Source organism: Scyliorhinus torazame, chromosome 14, assembly GCF_047496885.1.
Source record: "Scyliorhinus torazame isolate Kashiwa2021f chromosome 14, sScyTor2.1, whole genome shotgun sequence".
NCBI lineage: Eukaryota > Metazoa > Chordata > Chondrichthyes > Carcharhiniformes > Scyliorhinidae > Scyliorhinus > Scyliorhinus torazame.
In genome coordinates this window covers 42,957,524-42,981,791 of record NC_092720.1, presented here as the reverse complement: position 1 = coordinate 42,981,791, position 24,268 = coordinate 42,957,524, and the positions used below count along the sequence as shown (strand labels likewise).

Genomic DNA, 24,268 nt, shown 5'->3' with positions numbered 1-24,268 from the left:
TCTATCTCCCTCCTGTATTCTGACTCATTGTTATTTGAGATCCGGCCCACAATGGTCGTGTCATCAGCAAACTTGTAGATGGAGTTGGAACCAAATTTTGCCACGCAGTCATGTGTGTACAGGGAGTATAGTAGGGGGCTAAGTACGCAGCCTTGCGGGGCCCCGGTATCGAGGACTATTGTGGAGGAGGTGTTATTGTCCATTCTTACTGATTGTGGTCTGTGGGTCGGAAAGTCGAGGATTCAGTTGCAAAGTGAGGAACCAAGTCCTAGGTTTTGGAGCTTTGATATGAGCTTGGCTGGGATTATGGTGTTGAAGGCGAAGCTGTAGTCAATAAATAGGAGTCTGATGTGGTAGTCCTTGTTGTCGAGATGCTCTCGGGATAAGTGTAGGGCCAGGGAGATGGCGTCTGCTTTTGACTGGTTGCAGCGGTATGCGAATTGCAGTGGATCAAGACACTCTGGGAGCATGGAGTTTATGCGCTTGAGACTGGGGACTTTGCTGCATATTTACTCTGGATCCGTTACATAGTTTAATGTCTGGTGTAACCCAGTAAATAGTCAGCATAACTCAACTGAGCACTGCAACTGATTCGCTCCCCCGTCGGCTCAAACCCACCTCAACCATACATTCACTCATCACTTAGTTGTAGACTTGGGCCTTTAAAAACTTTACCTGAAAATGGAAATCCAACTGAAAAATCATAAAAGGATCGGGTAATCTGCGCAGCATCAACGCTGACCAGAAGATGCTGGCTATTAATTCACATGTGGTTTTGGAGTTTAATAATCTAGTTCACTGCTCTAAGTCTTTAATTACTCGTGAATAGGATGCAAGCATTGTCGATAAGACCTGCATTAATTGCACATTCCTGATTGTCCTTTAAAAGTCGATGGTGAGCTGCTTCTTTAATCAAAGCAGTCCAGATGATGCAGGCACACCCATAGGGACATTGAACAAGGATTTCACAGACAGTGACCCAAGCCAGGAATCGAACCTGGGACCCTGGAGCTGTGAAGCGAGTGTATCAACCACCCGTTTTACTGGCACCTGCTTGAGCCTGAACCAGGCTGTTTGCAACTTTGGTGTCATATTTAATGCTATTTGATGAACGATGAACCTTTAACACGAGCCTCTATTTCCTTCTTTGTAATATTGCCCATTCCACTGATGCCTTAACTGTTCTGCTGCTGAAACCCTCATCAATGCTTTTGGTATCTCCAGACTTGACTATTCTAAAGCACTCCTGCCCAGCCTCCCACTGTCGATAATATTGATGGCATCACAAACTCTTTCACCATGTCGCTGTTCACACCAAATCCTATTCACCCATTTCCTCTTTGTTCACTGATCTACATTAGCTTTTTAAACAATGCCTCAGTTTTATCGTTCTTATCTTTTATTGTCAAATTCCTCCAGGGCCTGGCTCTCCCCCCACCCACCACCAACACGCACCCCCTCCACCCACCACCATCTCTGTAACCTCCTCCAGCCCTTTAACCCACAGAGCTATTTACCTGCATTTAATTCTGGCTTCTTGAGCATCTCTGAATTTAATTGCTGCACTTTTGGTGATCCTACCTTCCGTTGTCTGGACCCTAAACTCTGCAATTTCCTCCCTAAATCTCTCTGCCTCTCTTACACGTTTTTCCTCTTTAAGAAATTCCAGAAGACATACCTCTTTGATTAAACTTTTGGTCATCTGACCTAATATTTCCTTATGTGGCTCAGTGTTTGGTTTCATAATATTTCTCTGAAACACCTTAGGCCAATCTGTTAGATTAAAGAGAACATAGAACATACAGTGCAGAAGGAGGCCATTCGGCCCATCGAGTCTGCACCGACCCATTTAAGTCCTTCACTTCCACCCTATCCCCATAATCCAGTAATCCCATCTAACCTTTTTTGGTCACTAAGGGCAATTTGGCATGGCCAATCCACCTAACCAGCACATCTTTGGACTGTGGGAGGAAACCGGAGCTCCCGGAGGAAACCCATGCAGACACGGGGAGAACATGCAAACTTCGCACAGCCAGTGATCCAGCGGGGAATTGAACCTGGGACCCTGGCGCTGTGAAGCCACACAGTGCTATCCACTTGTGCTACCGTGCTGACTAATTTTGATCATACGATATTTATCTAAGTGAATTCTTCATAATAGATAGATTCTAGCATTTTCCTAATGAATGATTTGGTTAGTATTCCTGCAGTGCAGAACGAGGCCATTCGGCCCATTGAGTCTGCAAAGACACCCTAAAAGAGCACCTACCTAGGCCCACTCCATCACTCTATTCCCATAACCCCACCTGACCTGCAGATCTTTGGACTGTGGGAGGAAACCAAAGCAGCTGGAGGAAATCCAGGCAGTCATAGGGAGAATGTACAAACTCCAGACAGTCGCCCAAGGCTGGAATTGAACCCGGGTCTCTGGCTCTGTGAGGCAGCGATGCTAACCGCTGTGTCACCAAGCTTACTGTAGCGATAGTGCATGCACTAGCTATGATTTTCCAAAATCCCCCAGATCCAGGAATAGTCCCATCAGATTGGAAGATGGCAAATGTAACACCAATTTTCAAAGAAGGGAGTGAGAGAAAACAGGGAAGTAACAGGATGCAAGTATAAAGAATTAGTAAAAACGACTGAAGCAAAACGTACAGGTCAGTGCACCAGAAATAGGAGCAGGAGTAGACCGCATGCCTGTCGAGCCTTCTCCAACACTCATTATGGGCGTCCATTATGGGCACCTCGGGCGGGATTCTCCAGTACCCGGCGGGGCGGGGGGTCCCTCGCACCTTCTTCCGTACCTTCAGTGGCTAGGCCCGCCACTGAGTGGTTGGCACTCCGCCGGCTGGCGTGGAAGGCCTTTGGTGCCGTGCCAGCTGGGGCTGAAGGGAGTCGGCCGGACGGCGCGGGTCCGCACATGCGCGGGAGTATCAGTGTCTGCTGATGTCATCCCCGCGCATGCGCAGGGGGGGTCACCTACGTGGCCGGCCATTGCAGAAGCTTACACGACTGGCGCGTAGGAATAGAGTGCCCCCACGGCACAGGCCCGCCTGCGAATCGGTGGGCCCTGACCGCGGGCCAGGCCACCGTGGGGGCACCTCTCGGGGCCAGATCCCCCCACGACCCCCCAAGAACCCCAGAGCCCGCCAGCGCCACCAGGTCCCGCCGGTACGGGACCAACTCCGATCTACGCCGGCGGGACTGACATAGAACGGGTGGGACTTCGGCCTATCGCAGTCCGGACAATCGCCGGGGGGGGGCGCTATCAGCGGCCGCCGACCGGCGCGCCGTGATTCACGCCCCCGCCAATTCTCCGGTGCCGGAGAATTCGGCAGCCGGGGGGGGGGGGGGCGGGATTCACGCCGCCCCCCGGCGATTCTCCGACCCGGCGGGGGGTCGCTCATCTTTGTAGACCACTGTTGCCAATTTGATTGCACAATATCAATATGAAGATTAATGTCTCCCACAATGACATTGCCCTTGTTTCAAATTTATTTGTTTAATGCTCTGTCCATTTGTATAGGTCGATGTGGGTCAATGAACCACTCCCACCAGAGCTTTCTGACTGTTATTCCTCATTTCTGCCCATACTGTTTCCACTTGATGCTCTTCTGAGGCTAGACCCTTGCTCACCAATGTCCTTTACTATCAGGTCTCTTCCTCCTGCTTTGCCAGTATGTCCGTCTTTCTAAAACATTGTGTACTATGGAATATTGATTTCCCTAGCTTGTTCACTAGATTCATTAGATTCTAGGTGCACTAGGTTGGTCCCTGGAATGAGACTGATCCGATTTTCTCTGCAGTTTAGAGGATATGAGGCAATCCATTGAAACACAGAATTGCTACAGCACAGAGACCATTTGGTGCATCCTGTTTGTTCTGGCAGTACAGATGAGAATATCCCCCTCCAGCCCTGCAAATTCTTCCTTTTCAGATAATAATCCAATTCCTTCTTGAATGTCTCTCGAAGCTGTCTCCACTATTATCCCAGGAGGTGAATTCCAGATCTTAAGCATTTGCTGCATGAGAACATTTATTCTCATGTCGCCATAGCTTTGTTTACCAATTACGTCAAATCCATGCCCTTTTGCTTTTGATCCTCCCACCAATGGTAACAATTTCTCCCTTTCTACTCTGTCCAAACCCTTCATGATTTTGAATACCACCATCAAATCTTCCTTCATCCTTCCGTTCTCCAAGGAAGATAGTCCCAACCTCTCCAATCTGGCTCCATAACTGAAGTTCTTGCTCCCTGGAATCATTCTCATGAATCTTTTTTAATAAAGTCTAGGATACCGTCTGCTTGATTAACCCTGCTTTCAACCTGTCCTTCCATCTTCAATGACTTCTGTGCATTTACACCAGATCCTTCTGCTTGTATTGAAACATACAAGATTCTGAAGGGGCTTGATATGGTGGATACTGAAGGATTATTTCCATCGGTCGAGCGTAAGGATAAAGAGCCGATCATTTAGAGCTGAGACGAGGGGAAATTACTTAATTCAAAGGGTTGGAATCTTTGGAATTCTCTTTCCTAGAGGGTTGTGGATCCATTGCTGATTATATTTAAGGCTGGAAGACAGATTTTTGGTCTCCCAGAGAATCGAAGGATATGGGGAATAAGCTAGGAAGTGGAGTTCATGCCCAATATCAGCCATGATTGTATTCAGTGATGGACAAGGCTCGACAGGCTGTGTGATCTATTCCTGCTCTTGGGCGACATTCTCCGACCCCCCCGCCGGGTCGGAGAATCGGCAGGGGCTGGCGTGAATCCCGCCCCTGCTGGTTGCCGAAGTCTCCGGCACCAGAGATTCGGCGGGGGCGGGAATCGGGCCGCGCCGGTTGGCGGGACACCCCGCTCGATTCTCCGGCCCGGATGGGCCGAAGTCCCGCCGATAAATTACCTGTCCCGCCGGCGTGGATTAAACCACCTTTTGAACGGCGGGACAAGGCGGCGTGGGCGGGCTCCGGGGTCCTGGGGGGGGGGGGGGGCGCAGGGCGATCTGGCCCCGGGGGATGCCCCCACGGTGGCCTGGCCCGCGATCGGGGCCCACCGATCCGCGGGCAGGCCTGTGCCGTGGGGGCACTCCTTCCCTTCCGCCTCCGCCACGGTCTCCGCCATGGCGGAGGCGGAAGAGACTCCCTCCACTGCGCATGCGTGGGAAATTGTCAGCGGCCGCTGACGCTCCCGCTCATGCGCCGCCCCGAGATGTCATTTCCGCGCCAGCTGGCGGGGCAACAAAGGCCATTTCCGCCAGCTGGCAGGGCGGAAATTCCTCCGGCGTCGTCCTAGCCCCTCAATGTTGGGGCTCGGCCCCCAAAGATGCGGAGCATTCCGCACCTTTGGGGCGGCGCGATGCCCGTCTGATTGGCGCCGTTATGGGTGCCAGTCGGCAGACATCGCGCCGTTTCGGGAGAATTTCGCCCCTTGTTTCTGATGCGCTGACTTTTTTAATTATTTTTATTAATATTTTTACGTATCTCTTGCTTGTCGTTTCCCTCACCCCCCTTCCTCCATCCTTCCCACTCAACTTTCCTCCTGAGCACCTGGCTCACAGTGAAGGGCCAGGAGAGGGTTGGTGAGTGAGAAACAGTGAGGATTTGAGAGCGAGAAACAGCGAGTGGAAACGTTGGAAGAGGACTGGCGGACGGGTGGCGGAGAGTGGGAGGGTTGGAGAAGAAATTAGTGAGCAGCTGAGTCAGGAGAGGGATGTGGGATAGTCAGAAGAGAGGTGTGGAGGATCAGGTGAGGGTAGAAGAGCTTTAAAAATAAAGACTGAGCATATGCAATAACCATGTGCCAAAATGAAAATTGAGGTGATGCCATTCAGGGAACTTTTCTAATTTGCAAATTGTGCGAAAACAAGAACACGCCCTTAAAAATTTCTCTTTTGAAGGGTGATTTTAAAGGTTCACCGAACTACTGGGGTGGATTTTTATTATCTTAGTAGCCAATGAAAATGACTTGCTTCATTCCAGATTAATGTTTTGTGCACTTTGTTTTTTCAGACGAGTTTTCATTCATCCCATACAATGTTTTAGCCACAGACTTCAGGAGTTATTCACTGGTATACTCCTGCACTCAACATTATTTTACTCCCACGATTTATGCCTGGATTTTGTCAAGAGGATCTCAGTTAGATGAAAACACCATCAAGGAACTGGAAGACATCCTGATAGCAAATAATATCAATATTGATAAGATGCAACAAATTAATCAAAAGGATTGCCCTTAAAAAAGAGGTGATCAGAATCTATACAAAATCATTTTAACTTGTATCAAAAGCAATTTATCTTTAGTTTTTATAATTGAACATTACAACCGAGGTAGTGTAACTGGAGTTGTGTCATGTATGCTGAGGTATTTGTGTTGTGCTGTGAACTGAGTACAATTTTCTTGTACTAAAAGTGAAAGTCATAACAAGCATCTACAAAACATGATCAGTTGGCAATATTTTCAGCCATTCAAATTAAAGTGTGTAGTAAAAACATCAGTGGTGATTGTAAACCCTGATCTGTCCGTCATTTGAAATTATTGAGCCACAATACACATGCAACACAACCATATTCCCCCAAATTTCAAAGTGCTTGGCTGAGGTCATGCTATCAACTTCTTGTTGAAAGTGATGCGCATGAAAATAATGAATCTGGTCATTTCTAACTGCACTTTCCCTTTGTGGTCCTGACTTCACACAGTTTGACTTCACTATGGAGTAGCTTTTCAACTTGTTACCCTGTTGTAAAACTAGCATTCCAGATCTGTTGCTTGTTAGAGAAACTACCTGATAATGTATTGGGTATATTTCCCAGACATATGCCAACCCAGTGAAAATATTACATCTGGATGACAAGTTGAAATTGTAACCCAGTTAGTTTTGACATTAAAATCACCAGTTTGTAACTACCCAATGGAGATATTTTTCATCTTTCATTGTTGGCCATGATGCATTGTAGGTTTTTAAAAAGTTTATCCAGACACTGGACTTAGTTCTATTATCTAACTATCTAATGCAAGTTAACTGATTGCCCTATTTTAGATTCTCTCAGTTGATTCAAGAATGTGCGCAGTTGTTAGAACTTAATTTGTTCAATTGTCATGTATGATACCATTTTACTTTGTGGGCTCTGAAAATATAAAAATCTTTCAGCAATGCGTTCTAGTCTTGGCAATAAAAATACAAAATCAGAATTTCTTATCAGTTCCTTGCTATCATTTTGAATGGGATTGCACATTTTCTGTACATTATTAGCAATGGTATTGTGGAAAATTTGGAAGTGAGAGTACTCCACACAATGTATTAGATATATTTTCTTGGCAATCGAGTTATGAGCCCCCTTGAAAAAATATAGATTTTTACGACTTTGCTTGCACTTTCAACAATAATGGCGAGGATTTAACGTAGCTCTCTATTTAGTTGACTAATATTAAAAATGGTAAATTGAGAGTGACCTATCACATTACTGACATTATAATTGGCTATTGCTAAACTTTTTAAAAAGGTTTTTTTTACTAAGTGCCTTCTGAGCAGACATTCCCTTTAAAATGTACAACCAAAAAAAACCAAACTCTGTGTTATCTAAGCTGGTGTTTACTTCACAACAATTCGGATCTACTGCTGCTTTGCTTTATATTGTACACTGGATGGTGTGCAGAATAATGCTACAAAAGATGCACTCATGATGTTAAAAATCTGATACACCTGTACATGTTCCCTGCCTGTCACAGTTGCACCATGTTTTGCATCGGCAAATTACATGTGATTTTTCAGAAAATATAACTCCTCATGAATAAGGGAAAATCTACAATAAAGCAGCAGATACTGAATGAACAGAATCATTCATATTATGCATGAGAACAAGAGGCTGGAAATACTCAGCAAGTCTGGCATCATCTGAGGAGAGAGTGTTTCAGGTCAATCACAGGTTGTCAGAATAGCTCTTCAGTTTAAGGTTAAACCAGACTGTTTGACCCCTTGGGGCAGAATTTTATGCTGCAAGGTTTTACAGTCTTGCCGAAGTCAATGAACATCTGGATGGCTCGCCGCATTTTACAGCCACACCCCTGTGCGATGGGGCCATAAAATTCCACCCTTTCCATCATATTCAACTATGGAAGAGCTTCCATCCCGATATCTGCATTTGCCTCTTCCATCTTCCATCTCTGGAAGGGGCCGGAGAATCCCGCCCAAAGGCGTGCCCGTTGACAGTCAAGCAGGCAATTCTACCCATTAATTATGGAAGAGCTTCCATCCAGATATCTGCATTTGCCTCTTCCATCTCTGGAACACTTCCAGACTCCGCCATTGTCTCAGCTCATCTGCTGAAACCCTCTTGCACCCACTCGAGTCTGAGCGATTATAACTCGCTCCTGGGTGACCTCCTACATCCAAAGCTCCATGAACTTGAAGTCACCTGAAATTCTGCTGCCCACGATTTTGCTCACAGCATGTCCTGTTCACCCAGCACCACTGGCCAGAATGTTATGTTGCACAAGCGAGCCAGCACCCGGCCCACAAGCGGATGAAAGGATGTCAATGCGTAATATTTTGATCAGCGGGCATACGTGAGAGTCAAAGGGCTGGAATCTTCCACCCCGTCTGCAAGAGTGCCAGGGGCGAGAGGCGGACAATGGAGAATGCCATTGTCCATGGGCAGGATTCTCCGGTCCCCGGGCGAAGGGGCCGGAGAATCCCGCCCAAAGGCGTACCCGTTGACAGTCAAGCAGGCAATTTCACCCATTGAAGGACCAATCTGATGCAATTTTATATGGCCTGTCTTTTCTATCGGCAGCCCGACCATACGTTTTAGCTTCAACATCGAACCGGGTCAGAATGAACTCTCTGGGCTGAGATAAAATTTATCTCCTCCTGGGCTGGATTCTCCGCAGCCCCGCGCCGATATCGCGTTTGGCACGGGTGCGAAGAATCAACATTCACGACCGAATCGCGCCCTGCACCGCTCTGGCGATTCTCCGGGCCCTGGAGAATCGCTCGCCCGTGAATCACTCCCCGCGGCTGGGGGGCCGTGGCCAGAGGCCCTTCCAGCGATACACCGCACCCGACCGGCCGATTTCCCAACGGTGTGGTTCTAACCACGCATGGCCGGTCGGGACTCTCACGCGGCGACTACGGACTCAGTGGGGGGGGGCATTATGGGCGGCCAGGGCAGCGATCGGGCCGGTCCGGTGCAGCTGCACGTAGCCGATCGGGAGTCCTTGTTTCGTGGTCTTGGTCTTGATCTTGGTCCGCGGTCCGAGTCCACCATGGCACTTGTCATGGCCACTGGAGGCTGCTGCCGTGTGCATGCGCAAACTCGGAACTGGAAGTGCGAGGGCCAAAGCTGGGTGAAGTTCCCCTGGTCCCAGCTAGTCCCCTGCAGGTAAGTGAATCGCTCTTTATTTTTTGCAGGAAACTGGGGCGAAATTCTCCGGAAATGGCGCGATGTCCGCTGACTGGCGCCCAAAACGGCGCCAATCAGACGGGCATCGCGCCACCCCAAAGGTGCGGAATGCTCCGCATCTTTGGGGGCCGAGCCCCAACATTGAGGGGCTAGGCCGACGCCGGAGGAATTTCCGCCCCGCCAGCTGGCGGAAACGGCCTTTGTTGCCCCGCCAGCTGGCGCGGAAATGACATCTCGGGGCGGCGCATGCGCGGGAGCGTCAGCGGCCACTGACAGTTTCCCACGCATGCGCAGTGGAGGGAGTCTCTTCCACCTCCGCCATGGTGGAGACCGTGGCGGAGGCGGAAGGGAAAGAGTGCCCCCACGGCACAGGCCCGCCCGCGGATCGATGGCCCCGATCGCGGGCCAGGCCACCGTGGGGGCACCCCCCCGGGGTCAGATCGCCCCGCCCCCCCCCCCCCCCCCAGGACCCCGGAGCCCGCCCACGCCGCCTTGTCCCGCCGGTAAGGTAGGTGATTTAATTTACGCTGGCGGGACAGGCAATTTATCGGCGGGACTTCGGCCCATATGGGCCGGAGAATCGAGCGGGGGGGGGCCCGCCAACTGGCGCGGCACGATTCCCGCCGTTGTCGCCCCTGGAGAGTGAAACGGCAGCGTTTTTACGCCGGCGTGGGAACATAGCCCCATTTTTGGAGAATCCAGCCCAACTCCCAAAGTCTGTCAAGCACCCAATACGGTGCAAGTCAGGAATGTAATAGATTTCCCTTCACGTGCCTGGATGGGCACCACTCCAGCAAAACTCAAGAAGCACAGAATAAACACAATCTCATTGATTAGCAGCGCATCCACCACCTTAAAGAATACCTCTTCTGCACCATTGGCACCAATGGCTGCAGTGTGCATTATCTACAGAAAGCACGGCTGCAACTTGCCAAGGCTTGTTCACCAGCATCTCCTAAACCCGCAAACTCCGCCACCCAGAACAATATGGATAGCTGGTGCATGGGAAATGTTAACATCTGTAAGTGCTCCTCCAAGTAACAAACCTTCCTGACTTAGATATATATTGCCATTAATATCTGCCACAGGGTCAAGTATTTTGGAAGGTCGAATTTGAATGCTGAATACGGGGTTAAAGGCAGGATTCTTGGAAGTGCGTAGGAACAGAGGGATCTTGGGGTCCCCGTACTTAGATCCCTCAAAGTTGCCACCCAGGTTGATAGGATTGTTAAGAAGGTGCGTTGGCTTTCATTAGCAGGGGGATTGAGTTTAAGAGCATCGAGGTTTTGCTGCAGCTTTATTAAACCCTGGTTAGATCACACTTGGAATATTGTATCCAATTCTGGTCGCCTCATTATAGGAAGGATGTGGATGCTTTGGAGCGGGTGCAGAGGCGATTTACCAGGATGCTGCTTGGACTGGAGGGCATGTGTTATGAAGAAAGGTTGAGGGAGCTAGGGATTTTCTCACTGGAGCGAAGAAGGAAGAGAGGTTACTTGATAGAGGTGTACAAGGTGATGAGAGGTATGGATAGAGTGGATAGCAAGAGACTTTTCCCCAGGGTGGAAATGGCTGTCATGAGGGGACATAATTTAAAAAAAAATTTAGAGTACCCAATTCATTTTTCCAATTAACAAAGAACAAAGAACAAAGAAATGTACAGCACAGGAACAGGCCCTTCGGCCCTCCAAGCCCGTGCCGACCATACTGCCCGACTAAACTACAATCTTCTACACTTCCTGGGTCCGTATCCTTCTATTCCCATCCTATTCATATATTTGTCAAGATGCCCCTTAAATGTCCCTATCGTCCCTGCTTCCACTACCTCCTCCGGTAGCGAGTTCCAGGCACCCACTACCCTCTGCGTAAAAAACTTGCCTCGTGCATCTACTCTAAACCTTGCCCCTCTCACCTTAAACCTATGCCCCCTAGTAATTGACCCCTCTCCCCTGGGGAAAAGCCTCTGACTATCCACTCTGTCTATGCCCCTCATAATTTTGTATACCTCTATCAGGTCGCCCCTCAACCTCCTTCGTTCCAGTGAGAACAAACCGAGTTTATTCAATCGCTCCTCATAGCTTATGCCCTCCATACCAGGCAACATTCTGGTAAATCTCTTCTGCACCCTCTCTAAAGCCTCCACATCCTTCTGGTAGTGTGGCGACCAGAATTGAACACTATACTCCAAGTGTGGCCTAACTAAGGTTCTATACAGCTGCAACATGACTTGCCAATTCTTATACTCAATGCCCCGGCCAATGAAGGCAAGCATGCCGTATGCCTTCTTGACTACCTTCTCCACCTGTGTTGCCCCTTTCAATGACCTGTGGACCTGTACTCCTAGATCTCTTTGACTTTCAATACTCTTGAGGGTTCTACCATTCACTGTATATTCCCTACCTGCATTAGCCCTTCCAAAATGCATTACCTCACATTTGTCCGGATTAAACTCCATCTGCCATCTCTCCGCCCAAGTCTCCAGACAATCTAAATCCTGCTGTATCCTCAGACAGTCCTCATCGCTATCCGCAATTCCACCAACCTTTGTGTCGTCTGCAAACTTACTAATCAGACCAGTTACATTTTCCTCCAAATCATTTATATATACTACAAACAGCAAAGGTCCCAACACTGATCCCTGTGGAACACCACTGGTCACAGCCCTCCAATTAGAAAAGCATCCCTCCATTGCTACCCTCTGCCTTCTATGGCCTAGCCAGTTCTGTATCCACCTTGCCAGTTCACCCCTGATCCCGTGTGACTTCACCTTTTGTACTAGTCTACCATGAGGGACCTTGTCAAAGGCCTTACTGAAGTCCATATAGACAACATCTACTGCCCTACCTGCATCAATCATCTTAGTGACCTCCTCGAAAAACTCTATCAAGTTAGTGAGACACGACCTCCCCTTCACAAAACCGTGCTGCCTCTCACTAATACGTCCATTTGCTTCCAAATGGGAGTAGATCCTGTCTCGAAGAATTCTCTCCAGTAATTTCCCTACCACTGAAGTAAGGCTCACCGGCCTGTAGTTCCCGGGATTATCCTTGCTACCCTTCTTAAACAGAGGAACAACATTGGCTATTCTCCAGTCCTCCGGGACATCCCCTGAAGACAGCGAGGATCCAAAGATTTCTGTCAAGGCCACAGCAATTTCCTCTCCAGCCTCCTTCAGTATTCTGGGGTAGATCCCATCAGGCCCTGGGGACTTATCTACCTTAATATTTTTTAAGACACCCAACACCTCGTCTTTTTGGATCACAATGTGACCCAGGCTATCTACACCCCCTTCTCCAGACTCAACATCTACCAATTCCTTCTCTTTGGTGAATACTGATGCAAAGTATTCATTTAGTACCTCGCCCATTTCCTCTGGCTCCGCACATAGATTCCCTTGCCTATCCTTCAGTGGGCCAACCCTTTCCCTGGCTACCCTCTTGCTTTTTATGTACGTGTAAAAAGCCTTGGGATTTTCCTTAACCCTATTTGCCAATGACTTTTCATGACCCCTTCTAGCCCTCCTGACTCCTTGCTTAAGTTCCTTCCTACTTTCCTTATATGCCACACAGGCTTCGTCTGTTCCCAGCCTTTTAGCCCTGACAAATGCCTCCTTTTTCTTTTTGACGAGGCCTACAATATCACTCGTCATCCAAGGTTCCCGAAAATTGCCGTATTTATCTTTCTTCCTCACAGGAACATGCCTGTCCTGTATTCCTTTCAACTGACACTTGAAAGCCTCCCACATGTCAGATGTTGATTTGCCCTCAAACATCCGCCCCCAATCTATGTTCTTCAGTTCTCGCCTAATATTGTTATAATTAGCCTTCCCCCAATTTAGCACATTCATCCTCGGACCACTCTTATCCTTGTCCACCAGTACTTTAAAACTTACTGAATTGTGGTCACTGTTACCAAAATGCTCCCCTACTGAAACTTCTACCACCTGGCCGGGCTCATTCCCCAATACCAGGTCCAGTACCGCCCCTTCCCTAGTTGGACTGTTTACATATTGTTTTAAGAAGCCCTCCTGGATGCTCCTTACAAACTCCGCCCCGTCTAAGCCCCTGGCACTAAGTGAGTCCCAGTCAATATTGGGGAAGTTGAAGTCTCCCATCACCACAACCCTGTTGTTTTTACTCTTTTCCAAAATCTGTCTACCTATCTGCTCCTCTATCTCCCGCTGGCTGTTGGAAGGCCTGTAGTATACCCCCAACATTGTGACTGCACCCTTCTTGTTCCTGATCTCTACCCATATAGCCTCACTGCCCTCTGAGCTGTCCTCTCGCAGTATAGCTGTGATATTCTCCCGAACAAGTAGCGCAACTCCGCCTCCCCTTTTACATCCCCCTCTATCCCGCCTGAAACATCTAAATCCTGGAACGTTTAGCTGCCAATCCTGCCCTTCCCTCAACCAGGTCTCTGTAATGGCAACAACATCATAGTTCCAAGTAGTAATCCAAGCTCTAAGTTCATCTGCCTTACCCGTAATGCTCCTTGCATTAAAACATATGCACTTCAGGCCACCAGACCCGCTGTGTTCAGCAACTTCTCCCCGTCTGCTCTGCCTCAGAGCCACACTGTCCCTATTCCCTAGTTCTCCCTCAATGCTCTCACCTTCTGACCTATTGCTCCCGTGCCCACCCCCCTGCCATACTAGTTTAAACCCTCCCGTGTGACACTAGCAAACCTCGCGGCCAGGATATTTATGCCTCTCCGGTTTAGATGCAACCCGTCCATCTTATACAGGTCACACCTGCCCCGGAAGAGCTCCCAGTGGTCCAGGTAACGGAAACCCTCCCTCCTACACCAGCTGTTTAGCCACGTGTTTGTCTGCTCTATCTTCCTATTTCTAGCCTCACTGGCACGTGGCACAGGGAGTAATCCCGAGATTACAACCCTCGAGGTCCTGTCTTTTAACTTTCTGCCTAGCTCCCTGAACTCCTGCTGCAGGACCTCATGCCCCTTCCTGCCTATGTCGTTAGTACCAATATGTACAATGACCTCTGCCTGTTTGCCCTCCCCCTTCAGGATTCCCTCTACCCGTTCGGAGACATCCTGGACCCTGGCACCAGGGAGGCAACATACCATCCTGGAGTCTCTTTCACGTCCACAGAAGCGCCTATCTGTGCCCCTGACTATAGAGTCCCCTATTACTATTACTCTTCTGCGCTTTGACCCTCCCTTCTGAACATCAGAGCCAGCCGTGGTGCCACTGCTCTGGCTGCTGCTGTTTTCCCCTGATAGGCTATCCCCCCCGACAGTATCCAAAGGGGTATATCTGTTCGAGAGGGGGACAACCACAGGGGATTCCTGCACTGACTGCCTGCCCTTTCTGGTGGTCACCCATTTCTCTGCCTGCACCTTGGGTGTGACCACATTTACATAACTGCGATCTATGACGCTTTCCGCCACCTGCATGCTCCTAAGTGCATCCAATTGCTGCTCCAACCGAACCATGCGGTCTGTGAGGAGCTGCAGTTGGGTACACTTTCTGCAGATGAAGCCATCCGGGACGCTGGAAGCCTCCGGACCTGCCACATCTCACAGTCAGAGCACAGCACCCCTCTAACTGACATTGCGTAAATTTGTCTTTTTTTTAAATACTTTTTTTTTTAAATTGCAAAGTTACTGTCAACTATCTGTTTCCTAGCACTAGATTTCTAATAGAAATGCGATAGCTAACTATAATACTCTCCGATCTCTGGCTTAGATATCCTCTAAATTATAATTAAGTTATTATGTTTAATTAGTTCCCAAATACTCAAATTTTTTTTTTTTTTTTAAATTTAGGTTAGAATCCCAACCAGCCACTCAGGTCACAGCTTTTCTGTGATGTCACTTCAGTTTCCCCCCGACACACAATTTGAAAAAAGGTATAAAAGTAAAAATCACTTACTTACCTTCTGAGTGTCTGAGATGTTCTCAGGTTCTCTCGCTGACAGAGACTGCTCCTCCTCCTCCGATCCTTGACCTGCACAATGCTAACAATATAATAATATAATATGGCACTTACCTTACACCAATGGGTCTTATTATTAGGTTAGAGGAGGAGGGCGGGTGGGAGACACTACACGTGTAGTGTCTCGGGTTTCCTCTCCACCAGAATTTATTGGTTGGGGGGGGGGACTTGCCAGAGGTCGAACTTCCGGTTCCCGCCTTATATAAAAACAAATAAAACAGAAAAGAAGAACAGACACGGGACCAGGCAAGGGTTTTTAAATTCACTACTCACCTCCCAGAAGGCCCCTGCGCACCGCTGCCGCCGAAATCCAAAGGGCTGCTCCTGTAAAGGTAAGGTTTTTAAATACACTACTCACCTCCAAGAAGGCCCCTGCGCACCGCTGCCGCCGAAATCCAAAGGGCTGCTCCTGTAAAGGTAAGGTTTTTAAATACACTACTCACCTCCAAGAAGGCCCCTGCGCACCGCTGCCGCCGAAATCCAAAGGGCTGCTCCTGTAAAGGTAAGGTTTTTAAATACACTACTCACCTCCAAGAAGGCCCCTGCGCACCGCTGCCGCCGAAATCCAAAGGGCTGCTCCTGTAAAGGTAAGGTTTTTAAATACACTACTCACCTCCCAGAAGGCCCCTGCGCACCGCTGCCGCCGAAATCCAAAGGGCTGCTCCTGTAAAGGTAAGGTTTTTAAATACACTACTCACCTCCCAGAAGGCCCCTGCGCACCGCTGCCGCCGAAATCCAAAGGGCTGCTCCTGTAAAGGTAAGGTTTTTAAATACACTACTCACCTCCCAGAAGGCCCCTGCGCACCGCTGCCGCTGAAATCCAAAGGGCTGCTCCTGTAAAGGTAAGGTTTTTAAATACACTACTCACCTCCAAGAAGGCCCCTGCGCACCGCTGCCGCCGAAATCCAAAGGGCTGCTCCTGTAAAGGTAAGGTTTTTAAATACACTACTCACCTCCCAGAAGGCCCCTGCGCACCAACCCTCACTGTGAGACCACTGGTGACTCCGGTGACACCAGGATACTTCCACCCTCATTCGCTCAAACCTCTCCACAAGTCACTGTTCCGACTCCAGACATGCAGCTTCAAGAAATCTCAGCTGACTATAGTGAACCTGCTAAGACTCCGGACAGGGAGCATCAACAAACCGACACTGACTCAGTTAACACAGACCAGACTCCAGATGGGGAGCAACCAAATGCCGACTCTGCTTCATGTAAGCCGGACTTTACTCCAGCCTCAGTGATGGCACGCTCAGAGTGACAGCAGATGCTGGAGATGGATCACTTAACAATTACACTGGGTCAGTAATAACAAGCAGCGGCTACTGTCCAAGAGGAATACACCAATATTTACCACAGCTATATCCACACATTTTCTCCACACTAGCAGTGCAGCCAATGACAGCTCATGCTGGACAAACCCAGTATTCAGGCATGCAGCAGCCAGCAGTCTATGCAGCATATTCTCAAACAGGCCAGCACTACGGATTGCCCACTAATGGAATCAAGATCAAAGGAGGACTACCGCAAGCGCAATCTGCACTACAGACTGGATGCCTTAGTTACAGTTCAGGATTTGCTGCACCCCAGCCTGGCCAGACGGCATATTCCTATCAGATGCAAGGTTCTAGTTTCACACCATCACCGGGTATTTATGCAAGCAGCAATTCTGTTTCCAATTCGACAAGCTTCAACGGTTCTCAGCAGGATCACCCTTCCTGCACAGCACGTGGCCAAACCAGTATGTACAGTCTCATCCGACTTCAACATCTGGCACATCCATGACCTCGAATGATACTGTTGATGGTACCTCTTTAACGTCAACACCTTATCAGCTACAAGATGCCATCCAACAGCACCATCACAAACATCGAATAAAGAAAGGGACTCCAAATCAGACAGCGAAGTGATTTGACCACTTCTTGGTTCCTGTGGCACAGGGACGTTGATGGCGTTCATAACCAAGAGAGACATTTGACCATGATGATTGATGGTTTTTGGACTCACACGAATGATTTGGACTTATTGTTTAATCACTGTTGCATGACTTGTATATACCTTACCTTATCTACCTGTTCTTTGTTCAATTTTCTTAAAGTGTATAGAAAATATGAACATATAAAAAAGGGGGATGTGGTGATGTGCATCAATGTAAATGCATGTAGGCTAGCTAGACACTAGAGGGAGCACCAGAAACATCGCGCACACACACTCAGCCAATAGATCAGATAGATAGGAGACGACCAATGGACAATCACGATACACAAGGAGGTGACTCGACCACAGTGGGGCATTACACCAACCCATATATAAAGGACACCACACACATGATCTGCCTCTTTCCAGTGGAGACAGTCAGTGAGAGCAGACACAGGGTTGATTCAATATTACACCCACCATGTGGATTGCAGCAGCTGGTTAGTCAGTCTGGGTAGCTATAGTTAGGATTAGCAGTAGTGTCGAACCCGAGTAATAGAAGTGTAAATAGTTTACTAAACGTGTTGAAGTTATCTCCACGTCTGAACCTTCCTTTGTCAAGTGCACCACAAGGAAGCCGCTTATGTTACACCTACAACATAACAAATCAGTGCAGAGGTGATGTCAGAGGTAGGTTCTTTACACAGAGAGTGGTGGGTGTGTGGAATGCACTGCTATTAGATCTGATGGAATCAGAGCCATTAGGGACATTTAAGCGACTCTTGGACAGGCACATGGACAGCAGTAAATTGAAGGGGTGTAGGTTAGGTTGATCTTAGATTAGGATAAATGGTCAGCACAACATCGTGGGCTGAAGGGCCTGTACTGTGCTGTACTGTTCTATATTCTATACTCCCCAATTAATCTCCCCTCCCAACTCCCCTTCCCATTTCTCCTTGATCGTCACCACCTGCTCGCCTCCCTGCTCCCCAGCCACTTGTATATATCCCCAATTCTTCCCTCCCCTTCCACATCCGGAAGCAGCAGTCGCTCCAGCAGGGTGTTTCCCGGCAACCTAGGGAACCCCCTCCAGACCTTTCGCGTAATGTCCCAAACCTGCAGATACCTGAACACACTGCTGCTCGGCTGCTCTACCCTCTCCTTTAGCTCTTCCAGACTGGTGAACCCTTCCTCCAAATACAGATCCCTCAGCTTGGCCAGCCCCACTTCCCTCTACCTCCTGAATACACTGTCCATCCCCCCGCCGGCTCAAACCCATGATTCTCACACAGCAGCGTTAACACCGACATTCCTTCCACCCTAAAATGCCTTAATTGATTCCATATCTTCACCGTGGACTGCACCACTGGGCTCCCAGAATACCTACTTGGAGCAATTAGCAACACTGCCATCACTATAGCCCTCAAACTCATCCCCTTACAAGATTCCTCCTCCATCCTAACCCAATCTACCCCTTCTCCTTCCCATTATTGCCGCACTTTATCCACATTCGCTGCCCAATAACAATGAAGCAGGTTTGGCAAAGCCAACCCCACTGTTGCCTCTGCCTCTGTCGCAGGGTCCTCTCACCCCTTGGAACCTTCCCCGTCCATACAAAGTCTGAAATGATCGTGTCCAATTTCCAAAAAAAGGCCTTTGATATAAAGTTTAAAAAATAAACAAGAGCCTCGGCAGAATATTCATTTTCACCACTTAGACCCTCCCCTCCAACGTCAGCTGCAGTGTATCCCACTTCTTAAGATCCTCCCTGGCTTCTTCTTCCAGGTTCGTTAAGTTCCACTTATGGAGCCCCGTCCATTCCCTGCCTACCTGAATCCCCAAATACCTAAACCTATCCCTCGCTACTGTAAATGGCAGCCCCCTAAATTTGTCCGCCGTCCCAGCTCATTCACCGGAAAAACCTCACTTTTCCCTACATTCAGTTTATACCCCGAGAACCCTCCAACCTCCCAGCAGGCCCATAACCCTTCCCATACTATCCAGCGGATCCAAAACATACAACAGGTCATCTGCATAGAACGACACCCGATACTCCCTCTGTCCCCTCAGAATCTTTCGCCACTCCGCCGACCCCCTGAGGGCCATTGCCAATGGTTCTATGGCCAGCGTAAACAGTAACGGTGACAGCGGGTCCCCTGCTCATACCCCTGTGTAAGTCAAAGCTCCGCAAACTCATCTTATTCGTCCTCACACTCGCCTTTGGTGCCACATACAACTGCACCCATGCCACAAATCTCAGCCCAAACCCAAACCTTCCCAAAACCTCGAACAAGTATCGCCGCTTCACCCGATCAAATGCCTTCTCCGCGTCCATGGACACCACCACCTCCTGTACCAGAGCCCCCGACGGATTCATCACTACATTCAACAACCGTTTTATATTACTCGTGAGCTGCCTGCCCTTCACGAAGCCTGTTTGATCTTCTGCAACCTCCCCCGGGACACAATCCTCCATCCTCCCCGCCAACAATTTAGCCAATACTTTCACATCCATGTTCAATAGTGATACGGGCCTATAAGACTCCCATTCCACCGGGTCCTTTCCCTTTTTTGGGATTAGCGTGATTACTGCCTGCGTCATCGTCTCCAGAGCGCCCCCTTCTCCAGCACTTCATTAAACGCCCCCGACAGATGTGGTGCCAGGTCTGTCGTAATTTCCTTATAAAATTCCGCTGGGTACGCACCCGGCCTTAGGGCCTTCCCCGACTTCATACCCCTGATATTATCCAGCACCTCCCTCAGACCCAGGGGCTCCTCCAACGCCTGCCTCTTTGCTTCCTCCACCTGGGAAAATTCCAGCTCATCCAGAAACCGCCTAGTATCCCCGTCCTCTCCCCCCGGGTCCACCTCGTACAGTCCCTGGTCGTACTCCCTAAACGCCGACTCCGACACCACAGCCCGTTTGGATCTGCAATATTTCCCTGGACACGGCCTGACTCCGTAGCTGGTGCGCCAGCCTGCGGCTCATCCAATTTGCTGTGTATAATGGAACCTGTTAATTCAAACTTAATATTTTATTTTGAGTTGATGAAGGAGGGGAACTTGTGTTTATCCAGGTAATTATGTCAGGGCTGGGAATTGAATGTTTTCCACTTCTGGCCACACTGTCAAATAAAGCATTCCCAAGACAAATAGTTTGTTTGTTCCACTCAACTCAACATACTGGGAAAAACCAGCATCAGGTGGTTGAGGGTTCAAAGTTGACCCTGACCTGAGCACATGATCTAAACTTACACTTCAGTGAATTATTGGTGGTGTTGTCTTTCACACGAGGCAGTGAACTAAGGCCTGAAACCTTGTTCAATGGATATAAGTGATCCAAGTGATATGATTTGAGGAAAAACAGGAAAGTTCTTCTGGCTGCCGTTCATCCTTATTCAACATTTGCAGAAACAGAAACAGATTGTAGAACCATAGAATTCCTACACTGCAGAAGCAGACCATTTGGCCCATCAAGTCTGCAAATTCATCGGTGTGCACATCACCAATAATCTGTCCTGATATCTCTTCAGGAAACTAAGGAAATTCAACATGTCCCCATTGGCTGTTACCAATTTTTATAGATGCACCATAGATAACACCCTATCTGGCTGCATCATAGCCTGGTATGGCAACTGTTCGGCCCATGACATTAAGAAATTACAGAGAGTCATGAACACAGCCCAGTCCATCACATGAACCTGCCTCCCATCCATTGACTCTTTCTACACCTCCAGTTGCCTTGGGAAAGCGGGCAGCATAATCAAAGATCCCTCCCACACACTCTCTTCCATCGGGCAGATGAATCAAAAGTCTGAGAACACGCACTAACAGGTTCAAAAACAGCTTCTTCTCCACTGTTACCAGACTCCTGAAGACTCTCTTATGGACTGAACTGATCTCTCCATGTACCTTCTCTGTTGTGTAGCACTCTTTATGCTTCACCTGATGTCTGTATCTATGTATTTATGTTGTGTATTTATCGTATGTGTTATATTCTTCATGTATGGAACGATCTGCCTGGACTGTACGCAGAACAATACTTTTCACTATACCTCGGTATACGTGACAATAAATCTAAATCTAACATGTGTGTATGGTTGGCTGGGCACCCAGTGCACCGCTCTCACCTGTCCTTCACCCCCGGAAAGTAGCCGCTCATCTAAGCTTTGGTCAGGTGAGCCCTATGCACTACCTTCAGCTGGATCAGGTCAAGCCGTTCACATGAAGACATGAGTTCATGTCTCATGTGAGGTCCTCACTCCACGCCTCCTTATACACCATAGTGTCATGATATCCCCATCAACATATCATGGTGCAATCACACACACACTGATGGACAGGCAGTTGGACCAACCAGCACACACATAACATCGCAGCCAATCACCAGTGAGAGCACACGCACTATAAAACAGGGAACACCACAGTTCCCGGTCATTCTACCAGAAGATAGCTCAGAGCACAGACCTCACAGCGTGCCACTCAGACATAGACCATGTGCTGAGTGCCTCACTAAGATAGTGATAGGGCTGGGTCCACAGGTTAGCTGGTGAAGCACGTACCCAAGCCAGTAGTTAGTACTTACAGTTGTTTAGACAATACAACTGAGTTGTACTATCTACAGCCGTGTTGGATCATTTGTGCATCAGAACACCCAACATGACATGATACCAGGAGTGGACGCTAACCAGCGACTGTGAGACCCACCTGCACCCTTTCAGAAATCTGCCATCCTGCTCCATGGAAAACATCAGCCCGCCGCAGCCGCTCCGAATCGCTGGTAATCTCGGCGTAAACTAGAAGCTGTTTAAACAGCGCTTCCAGCTCTTCCTAGAAGCCATAGACAGGGAGAATGCATTGGACACCAGGTAGATTGCCCTCCTTCTCCCCACGGTGGGGCAACACGCCATCCACAACTATAACTCCCTGGCATTCGCGGAAGGCGAGGACAAAACAAAATATAAGACGGTGCTTCTGACGTTCGAGGAACACTTCAGCGTGGAAGTCAATGAGAGCTTTGAGAGGTACCTATTCCAGCAGCGCCTGCAGGGCAAGGATGAGCCTTTCCAATCTTACTTGACACACCTCCGTATCCTCGCGCAGTCCTGCAGCTATGAGGCCACCTCGATGATACGAGATCAGATAGTTTTTGGGGTCATCTCGGACACCCTACGCCAGCAGCTCCTTAAAATAAAGCGCCTCACCCTAGCGACTGCCATTGAGACCTGCGTTCTCCATGAGAATGCGACCAGCTGGTACTCCCAAATCCAGGCAGCCGAGACGGCATGGCTCGGGTCATACGAGGCGGAGCGGGTCCAATTGATTGAGTTCCTCCCGGCACGCGGCCCGGACGAGGGCGGTCATTTTGCGCGCTTTCCGAGGCCTCCCGCGCTTGTATGTGCCTAAAGAGGGGATGTTGATGCAGAGGGACGTGATGCGCAGGCGCGCTCTACGCAGGACCGCACTGCGCATGCGCGGTGGTGCAACGAACGCCATGATGTCACGACATGCAGCAACTGTGGCTCCGTCCACTTAAGCGGCAATGTCCGGCCAAAGCGCGACAATGGCTCCACTGTGGCAGGATGGGCCACTATGCTGTCTGCTGTCGAGCAGCTCAACCGGCCAACTCCCAACAATTCCGCCAGCCTCGCAGGGACGTGCGGGCGATTCAGCCCCCCTACACTGAGTCATATCCAGATAGTATGCAAACCAGCAATACCGAAGACAGGGAGCCCTTCCACGTTGCGGTAATCCACAAGAACCGGATGTCCCCAAATCGGAACCACCAGCCGCTGCCAGTGCACAGCATTGATCCGGGCGATGACTGGTGTGCCACCCTAAAGGTCAACTGATCACAAATCACATTTCGCCTGGACACTGGTGCTTCTGCCAATCTCCTCACATGGTCAGACTTCCAGACCCTGAAGGTTAAACCACCGATTCTGCCATCCCAGTGTCAGCTGGTTGACTACAATGGAAACGTCATCCCGGCCACGGGATCCTGCCAGCTCGAAGTCACACACAACTCACACAAAGCCGCATTATCATTTGAAATCGTAGGATCCTCGAAGGACTCTCTGTTAGGTGCACAGGCGTGCAAGATCGTCCACCTCGTTCAGCGGGTACACACTCTGTCTCCAGAAGGCACGTCCGATTTCCTGGATGCAGACTTTAGGGCGCAGCTCCACTCACTCCTCGCGCTCAGCCAGGAGGTTTTCGAGGGCATAGGCACACTGCCCTACACGTACAAAATACGGCTCAAACCGGACGCCACCCCGGTCATTCACAACTTCGTAGGGTCCCAGCACCACTCAAGGACCGCCTCAAGCAGCAGCTGCAGGACATGCAGGACCAAGGAGTGCTTTCCCAGGTCACGGAGCCAGCGCCATGGGTCAGCTCCATGGTGTGCGTCAAGAAGCCCTCCGGCGAGCTCCGGATCTGTATCGACCCAAAAGATTTGAATCACAACATTATGAGGGAACACTACCCCATACCCAAACGAGAAGAAATCACGAGCGAGATGGCTCGGGCAAAAATATTCACCAAGCTTGATGCCTCAAAGGGTTTTTGGCAGATTCAATTGGATCAGTCCAGCAGGAAGCTGTGCACATTCAACACTCAATTTGGCAGATACTGCTACAATAGGATGCCATTCGGCATCATTTCGGCCTCCGAAGTATTCCCTCGCATCATGGAACAGATGATGGAGGGCATCGAAGGGGTACGCGTCTACGTAGACGACGTTATCATCTGGTCCACCACACCACAGGAGCACATCAGTCGTCTCCAGCGTGTCTTTGCACGGATACGGGATCAGGGCCTGCGCCTTAACTGAGCCAAGTGCTCTTTTGGCCAGAGTGAGCTAAGGTTTTTGGGGGACCACATCTCCCGGTCGGGTGTGCGGCCGGATGCTGACAAAGTGGCAGCCATCGCAGCCATGCAGCAGCCGTCAGGCAAGAAGGCAGTGCTGCGCTTTCTCAGGATGGTCAA

The 24,268-nt window shown here is 49.3% G+C and overlaps 1 protein-coding gene across 1 annotated transcript in view; it reads left to right on the top strand.

The window, feature by feature from the left end:
• The window catches only part of LOC140389673 (apolipoprotein D-like), a 39,366-nt gene extending 32,174 nt beyond the window's left edge, over positions 1 to 7,192 (top strand). Inside the window, exon 6 of the mRNA XM_072474020.1 lies at positions 6,013 to 7,192. Within this exon, the coding sequence (XP_072330121.1) occupies positions 6,013 to 6,239 (227 nt within the window). The 3' untranslated portion in view covers positions 6,240 to 7,192. The remainder of the gene's footprint in view (positions 1 to 6,012) is intronic.
• The last annotated feature ends 17,076 nt before the right edge of the window (positions 7,193 to 24,268 follow it).